This window comes from Aplysia californica, unplaced genomic scaffold (assembly GCF_000002075.1).
Source record: "Aplysia californica isolate F4 #8 unplaced genomic scaffold, AplCal3.0 scaffold01431, whole genome shotgun sequence".
Classification (NCBI taxonomy): domain Eukaryota; kingdom Metazoa; phylum Mollusca; class Gastropoda; order Aplysiida; family Aplysiidae; genus Aplysia; species Aplysia californica.
In genome coordinates, this window is record NW_004798701.1 from 43,402 (window position 1) to 52,102 (window position 8,701).

The following is an 8,701-nucleotide window of genomic DNA, read 5'->3' on the forward strand; positions in this document are numbered from 1 at the left end:
TGTGTTCAGGGGTGCTGATTTGACGGACGATTCTGGAAATCCGGTTTTCTGAACTGATCTCCAGAAATTAATGGTTTTGTGTGTGTGTGTGTGTGCGCGCGTCTTTATTCACACTAAATCAGACCTGCCAAGTATTCTGATTACATGGGAACCCTCTGATTTCTTTTTAGCTTGTGGAAGAACCCAGATTAGATTTCGGGTGGTTTGCTTCTTCTTTCCTATCAAACATCTATCGTCCTTATCTTCCCTTCTTTTTTATGTTTGTTACTCTCTTGTAACACCTCTAATCTTCTGGTGCTCATGTGACCTCATGCAGTTGCGAGCGCCGTAAAACCTCTACTAAAACTAAAGACCAGATAAGATTTGCGTTAAGTCTTAATTTTTTTTCTCTAATACTGTTTCCATCCGTGTGGGAAGTTGGCGGGTGCTCTGGTGTGGTTTGCTCCTTCTTTACTGTCAAACATCTGTCGTCCTTATCTCCCCTCCTTTTTTGTGTATGTTCCTCTCTTGTAACACCTATTCTATTCTTCGGCACTTATATGACTTTATTGTGTTGCAAGTGCCGTAAAACTCTTACGAAAACTAAAACTGTTTCCATCCGTTGTACGCCACTTATTGCAAAGTAGATAATTATACACATTTTTATGTGCAATATGTGTTTATTTGCTACGGTCGGTTTGTTTCATAAACCTTTTCTATTGGGGTTCAGGCCACTCTCGGTTTTTTCTCTCCCCAACTCTTGATTTTTAGCTGAGAAAAAAAACAACCTATTTTTGGCACTGAATTGGTGTCAGGTCTGCTAAATAACTTTCTGTATTCTTCAACTCTGTGGTGGACGGTTGGTTGGTGGGTGGGTGGTTGGTGGACGGTTGGTTGGTGGACGGTTGGTTGGTGGGTGGTTGGTGGGTGGTTGGTTGGTTGGTTAGCTTTTTCTTTCCTTTCAAATATCTGTCGTCCTTATCTCTCCTCCTCCTCCTCCTCTTCCTTGTATGTTACTCCTGTAGTAAACATCTGTTTCTTGGCACTTCTGTGACCCAAACTAATTGTTGTAAAAATCGTAGGAAAACTAAACTCTACCTCAATGTGTTGTGTATTTTGTTCCTCAATGTGTTGTGTATTCTGTTCCTGTGTTCCCAGTCCCCCCCCCAACATGATCCCCCGCAATGTGTTGTGTATTTTGTTCCTGTGACCAGTACCCTCCAACATGATCCCCCGCAATGTGTTGTGTATTTTGTTCCTGTGACCAGTACCCTCCAACATGATCCCCCTCAATGTGTTGTGTGTTTTGTTCCTCAATGTGTTGTGTGTTTTGTTCCTCAATGTGGTGTTCCCAGTCCCCCCCCAACATGATCCCCCTCAATGTGTTGTGTATTTTGTTCCTCAATGTGTTGTGTATTTTGTTCCTCAATGTGTTGTGTATTTTGTTCCTGTGACCAGTACCCCCCAACATGATCCCCCTCAATGTGTTGTGTAACTTGTTCCTGTGTTCCCAGTACCCCCCAACATGATCTTTGTGGAGCCCATCACGGAGGAGCGAGCCAGCCGCTGCCTGGCACGGATCGACCTGCTGAACAAGATCCGCCAGGACATTCTGATGCACACCATGCTGGAGGAGCGCGTCAAGCTGTGTCAGCCGTCGTACGACATGCCCAGCTGGTGGGTCTGTGGACAGCACGACAAGGAGCTGCTCATCGGTGCCGCTAGGTGAGGCAGGGTGGGAACTGGCGCCGCATTGGTGGCTGCATTGGTGGTGTAGGTGGTGTAGTGGTTAGGCACTTCTCTGTCCTATGGGGGGGACCCCGAGTTTGATTCTTTAGTGGGGAGTATTTTGAACGAGCTTCTCAGTATTTATGGTGGGTGGTTGGCGGGCGCTCTTGTGTGGTTTGCTTCTTTTTTCCTATCAAACAACTATCGTCCTTTTCTCCCCTTCTTCTCTAATCTTCTGGAGCTCTTATGCAGATGCGAGCGCCATAACACCTCTACTAAAACAAAACAGCATTTACGCCAGGATGTTGTATCCCTTTCAGCCGGGGTTGTCCCTGACAGGCAGGGTCAGAGGTCCGTCTAAATGACCTAAATCGTGTCAAAGGGGGTGTAAGAACACCAGCTATATTTGAAAAAAAAAAAAAGAAAAAGAAAAGCAAGACACGACAAAACTGAAAAAGAGAGAGAGGATGAATCTTGGAAAAGCTGTATTGGCCCCTTACATGAGATCAAATTGTGTGAATATAATTCTACATGTCACTGACAAGACCAAATTGTGTAGATAAAACTCTATATGTCACTGACAAGACCAAATTGTGTTGGAAGTGCCAGAAAACATACCGTAACTAAAGTTTGATTGTTTAAGATGTGGTCTTGATCAAAGCTAATGATGAAAATAGGGGAGGGGAAGGGTGGCAGAGGTTGAAGTCATTATTGAACTAGCCATCAATGCAAAACACCATTGTGAAATAAAACAAAAAATCAAAAAATGAATGTCTGTTGTTGGTTGTAAACATCTCGTTTCCCCCACCCCTTCCTGTGGGTGGTTGGCGGGTGCTCTGGTGTGGTTTGCTTCTTCTTTCCTATCAAACATCTATCGTCCTTATCTCCCCTAGTTCTTTTTTATGTTTGTTACTCTCTTGTAACACCTCTAATCTTCTGGCGCTCATATGACCGTATGCAGTTGCGAGTGCTGTAAAATGTTTACTATAACTAAACCACCCCTTCCTCCCCAGACACGGTGTGGCAAAGACAGACTTCAACATCCTGCGCGACAAGACGCTCTCCTTCCACCTGGTGTTGGAGAACTCTCTGAGGTCACTCAGGGGTCACCCCGCACCCATGGCCCCCGCCCCCATGACCCCATTCCAGGGGCCGCCTCGCATCGACATGATGAGTAAGTCCTTACTTTTACGCAAGTCCTTACATTGACATGATGAGTAAGTCCTTACTTTTACACAATTCCTTACATTGACATGATGAGTAAGTCCTTACTTTTACACAAGTCCTTACATTGACATGATGAGTAAGTTCTTACTTTTACACAAGTTCTTACATCGACATGATGAGTAAGTTCTTACTTTTAGACAAGTCCTTACATTGACATGATGAGTAAGTCCTTACTTTTACACAAGTCCTTACATTGACATGATGAGTAAGTTCTTACTTTTACACAAGTTCTTACATCGACATGATGAGTAAGTTCTTACTTTTACACAAGTCCTTACTTTGACATGAGGAGTACGTTCTTACTTTTACACAAGTCCTTACATCGACATGATGAGTAAGTTCTTACTTTTACACAAGTCCTTACTTTGACATGAGGAGTACGTTCTTACTTTTACACAAGTCCTTACATCGACATGATGAGTAAGTTCTTACTTTTAGACTTGTATCCTTATGCGCGACGCGAAGTTTAGTCGCTCGCTATCAGTCGCGCCCAAATTTTCAGTCACATGCGCCAAAAGTGTCTCCTTCTGTGCTGCGTGATGGGTAAATCCCATGCGTGACTGGCAGTTCACAACGGAGAGACAGTAGCAAGTTATTTTTTTGCACATAGCCTCGAGCCTTGCCTTCACCGACACTCACACACACACACACACACACACACACACACACACACACACACACACACACACACACACACACACACACACACACACACACTCACACTTGATGGCACTCCATGGCTAAATATTTTGACCAGTCATTTTTCTTCTACTTCTTTTGTATGTTTGTCACACTCTTGTAACCCGTTATTTCCGGGGTGCCTTGATGGTCGAAGCAGACTTTGTGCTGTTGAGGCTAGAGAGGTGAGCAGAGTAAGTCTGATTCCCTGTAAGGACTTCTCTGTTGACACCCACCCCGTGGCGCTCATATGACCTTCTGAGGTCGCGCCGAAAAAAACCTCTATAAAACTAAAACTGAACAATTTTTTGTTGGCTCCTCAGCGAGTACACCTATCCCGAAGCAAGAGAAACTGGAACCCTTGCCTGGCGAGACGTCGGCGTCTGGTGTGACGGAGGTGAAGCCCGAGGTGAAGATGGAGACAGAGGAGTCCGCAGCCCCAGAGAACCCTGGGGTTGTGAGCCCCGTCAAGGCTGAGAGCCCCATGAAAACGGACAGCCCCATGAAAACGGACAGCCCAGGGAAAACGGACAGCCCCATAAAGACGGAGAGCCCCGGGAAATCTGACAGCCCCTTGAAAACCGAGAGCCCTGGGAAAACAGACAGCCCCATGAAGACGGAGAGCCCCATAAAAACGGAGGGCTCGCCCGCAGCGCAGAAGGAGGTGAAGGAAGAAGTCGAAGCTAAGCAGGAAGAGGAGGAGAAGATGGATGTGTCGGAGCCTGCGGAAGACACGGCCAAAGTCTGTGAGGACCAGGATGGACAGAGTGAGGAGAAATGTGGGGAGGAAGATGGTGGCGCTGCTGAGGTGAAGGAAGATGGTGGGGCCGGTGAGGTGAAGGAAGACGTCCCCAACAAGGACCAGGACGAGGACAAGCCTGCCAGTGGAGAAGCTGAGAAGGGGGATAATTCTGTCGACCAGGAGAAACAAGATGAGGAGACGGAAGGGGAGAAGAAAGGAGAGGAGAAGGGGATTGAGGATAAAGAAAAACCCGAACTTCCTGAGAGTGAGAAAATGGAAGCTGAGGAGAAGGAGTCCTCGAGAGGAGGGGATGAGGTGGAGGACGCAGTGGAAGAGAAAGACGCTGTAGAGGAGAGACCGTCTGAGAAAAGTGATCCCGAGAAGTCAAAGGTTGAGGCCGAGGAGAAAGACGTTTGTGAGGAAAAGGAAGACTCCGCACCGGAAGTGAATGATGATACGGAGAAAAAAGATGAAGAGAAGAAAGTCGAAACGGATGCAGATAGTAGGGAAAAAGATGTGGAGAGTTCTAAACCAGATACAGATAGTAGTGAAAAAGACGCAGATAGTAGTAAAAAAGACGGAGAAAGCTCTAAAGCAGACGCAGATAATGTTGAAAAAGATGCTGAAAGTACAAAAACAGAAAATACAGACTCAGACAGCACCAAGGCAGCTGCAGACAGTACCGACAAAGACGTCGAGGACAAGGTCGAAGGTGAAGGACACAAGGGTGACCCTGAGCTGCCCACCTTGGAGCCCGTGAAGATGGAGGAAGATTTGTCTCCAGTCAACGGCAAGTCGGACAGTCAAGACGAACAGAATGAGAAGAAAGATGCGGTCCAAAATATGGACGCGGAGGAAAAATCCAATGTGGACTCTGAGTCGAAGAAGAGCGTGTCGTCGGACAGTGAGGCGAAGAAAGTGGAAGCAAAACGAGAGGTGGCGGAGGTGATAGAAGTGAGAGATGAGGAGGACGACGAAGGCAAGCCGGACTATGTCCGCTTGAAGGAGAAGATCATCAAGACGGAGATTGAGAGAATCGCGGAGGAGAAGCTTCGTCGCGAGCGGGAGGCCAGACAGGCAGAGCTGGGGGCTGCGGTAAGTGGAAGCATGAAATACATAGGAGGCCACTGAGAAAACCTGGTGGAATCAGGCTCTCGTCAATTTTTGGGCATGTAGAGTTATTGGTATTATCTTAAAGCTTGTTCACTTGTCTTTATTTGGATGAAAAAAATATCCATTTATCTTAAATACAAGTCGAGATATTTGCGAAAGAAGGAGGTGGGGGTCACCTGTTTTCAGAGGTAAAATTACTGAGAAAATCAACGTATTTCAGAAAAATAAACAAAAATGAGTTCTTTAATGGACATGAAAAGTGTTGAGCCAAAAAAACAAAAATTTGATAAAAATCCACGGACCTGCGGAAAAATGCAGGTTTTTTTTCATTTTGATTAATTTGACGATTCCACCACGCTGCCTCACATATTTTATTTTTAAGTATGAAAAAGCTGTCTTATGTAATTGTTATTGTCTGTCTGTAAGCTATGAGTGCAAGTGTTGTCTTGCTTTATGAAGGTGGGTGGTTGGCGGGTGCTCTGGTGTGGTTTGCTCCTTCTTGCCTATCAAACATCTATCGCCCTGATCTCTCCTCCTTCTTTTTGGTGTTCATTACTCTCTTGTAACAACACCTCTAATCTTCGGCTCTTATTTGACTTTATTGTGTTGCAAGTGCTGTAAAACTCTTACTAAAATTAAAAAGCTTTCTGAAGGCCGGAGGAATGGGGGCGGTGTCTGTTTTATCCCATAGCTGCTGCTCTTCCTGGTTGTAAATCTGTGAATCTCACAGCACAGCATGATTTTTGTTTTGTTTTTCAAATGATGAATTATCCATTTCGTGGGCAGGACCTCAATTGTGGGGCCTCGTGTGAGTGAGTGTTGTCATTTTTGTGTCTGTGGTGTCGTTGACAGCCCATGTTATGAGTGAGTGTTGTGATGTTTGTGTCTTTGGTGTCGTTGACAGCCCATGTTATGAGTGAGTGTTGTGATGTTTGTGTCTTTGGTGTCGTTGACAGCCCATCGTACGAGTGAGTGTTGTGATGTTTGTGTCTTTGGTGTCGTTGACAGCCCATCGTACGAGTGAGTGTTGTGATGTTTGTGTCTTTGGTGTCGTTGACAGCCCATGTTATGAGTGAGTGTTGTGATTGTTTGTGTCTTTGGTGTCGTTGACAGCCCATGTTATGAGTGAGTGTTGTGATGTTTGTGTCTTTGGTGTCGTTGACAGCCCATCGTTGGCGGAGCCCCGGGGATATTTGGGGATGATCCGAGCTTGATGGAGGTGGAAGGACTGGAGCCTGGAGAGATTGCCCCAACCCGTTACTTCGGCCCGGCCGTGGAGTGGCCTAAGGTATGTGTGGGTGGGTGGTGGGTGCTCTGCTGTGGTTTGCTTCTTCTTTCTTATCAAACATCTATCGTCCTTATCTCCCCTTGTTCTTTTTTATGTTTGTTACTCTCTTGTAACACCTCTAATCTTCTGGCGCTCATATGACCTTATGCAGTTGGGAGCGCTGTAAAACCTCTACTAATAGTAGACTACTAACACTAAAACTTTCCTGTCAAAACACATGATGTCCTTTTCTCTCCTCTTCCTCCTTTTCTTTGTATATCACTCTCCTGTAACGCCTCTAATCTTTGGCACTCCTCGCGTGACCTATTTGTGTTACAGGTGCCTCTAGGAATGGGAGGGGGGGGAGTTGGTTTGTTGACGCCACTCGCCTGACCGATGTGATGGTACTAGTATTATGTGAAGCATGCTGACTAAATGAGTTACTTTTTCAGATTCGAGCCCTATAGAAAATAGATGCATCACGCTTATAGTTCTAGGTGTAGTTTTTACAATTTACAATATGAAATAATAAAAGACGTGTTATGTATGCTTTAACATTTTGCCTTCACAAGGTTCATATAGTAAAAACTCTTGCCATCAAGGGCAAAGGCGTTTTGGGGAAAATTCAAAGAAACTGGGTGGTAAGCCATAGCAGATTGGCGAGATGTAACGGCAAAGTGGTAAAGAATATGGCATCAAATGTACAAATTTGACCCTAGTGTCGATTTTTGGCCAATATAATCTCCATTTGTTAATTGCGAGAAGTAAATCCTACGCCTCACACATTGTTTTTTCCACTGTGCCAGGATCGAGTGATCTTCCACCGGCTGGAGCACATCTGCTACACCATCGAAAACGGAGAGTGGCCCTTCTCCCGCCGCCCCCCGCAGGCGTTCTTCCCCCCAGGCACGCCCACCCACAGCTTGCAGACGCACGGCACGCCCACCCACGGGACGCCCACCCACGGCACGCCCACGCACAGCGACTCCCGCAGTGAGACGCCCGTCAGCTCCCTGCTCAAGTCAGACAGCGCCACTGGGGCTGAGTCGGACCAGAGCGAGGGTCTCCCCGGACCCCCGGACCTGATGGGCCAGGTGATGATAGGGGCGGGGTCAGGGCTGGACCTGGACGCTGGAGATAGGGATTTCCTTGTCCAGGTGTCCTCGGAGGTAAGGCAGGCAGGGCTACGGCGCCACGCCCACACGGGCCACCGCGGCCCCGCACGTACGCACGCACCTTTGGGATGGCTTCAGTAGTCTTGTGCTTTCATTGTGGCCCCCTCAGTAACTCCCACCACCCACCACCACCGCCATCGTTTTCACACACACCTCACCTACACTAGCCGCCACTAAAGCCAAACGTTTTCTAAGCCAAAGCTTGTCAGGAGAAATTCACGTTCACCCTATTTTTTGTCTCTTCTGCGGGAGAGGGGGCTTCTATTGTTTTTTTTAAATTTATATAATTTTTCAATTGTTCTTTCTCCCCATGCTCTTTTATTTTGCTGTTTTAATTTCTTCATCATTGTCCAAATTGTAAGACAGTGTCTATAGCTTGAAGAGAATTTTTTCCAAGTGTAACACGCCCCAGTGAGTCGGCGACCCTTGTGTTGTCGTCTGTGCTTTGATGCTTGCCCATGTGTCACTGTGTCGTGTTTTTCTTTCGTGTCATGGCGTGCTCGTGTCAGTCGTGGTGGACTTTGGTCAGTGGCTCCATCTGTGTCGGACAAGTGTAGGTTGTTGGAGGGAGGTAACTCTACCCCTGGACGAGTGTAGGTTGTTGGAGGGAGGTAACTCTACCCATGGACAAGTGTAGGTTGTTGGAGGGAGGTAACTCTACCCCTGGACGAGTGTAGGTTGTTGGAGGTAGGTAACTCTACCCCTGGACGAGTGTAGGTTGTTGGAGGGAGGTAACTCTACCCATGGACAAGTGTAGGTTGTTGGAGGGAGGTAACTCTACCCCTGGACGAG

The 8,701-nt window shown here is 46.7% G+C and overlaps 1 protein-coding gene across 1 annotated transcript in view; it reads left to right on the top strand.

Annotated features, from left to right (window-relative positions):
* LOC101860945 (chromodomain-helicase-DNA-binding protein 9) overlaps positions 1-8,701 on the top strand; it is a gene marked incomplete at its 5' end in the record, with an annotated part of 50,784 nt that overhangs the window by 26,199 nt on the left and 15,884 nt on the right. The window contains 5 exon segments of the mRNA XM_035973570.1: positions 1,494-1,704; positions 2,721-2,881; positions 3,936-5,449; positions 6,633-6,755; positions 7,541-7,903. Coding sequence (XP_035829463.1) covers positions 1,494-1,704; positions 2,721-2,881; positions 3,936-5,449; positions 6,633-6,755; positions 7,541-7,903 — 2,372 coding nt within the window.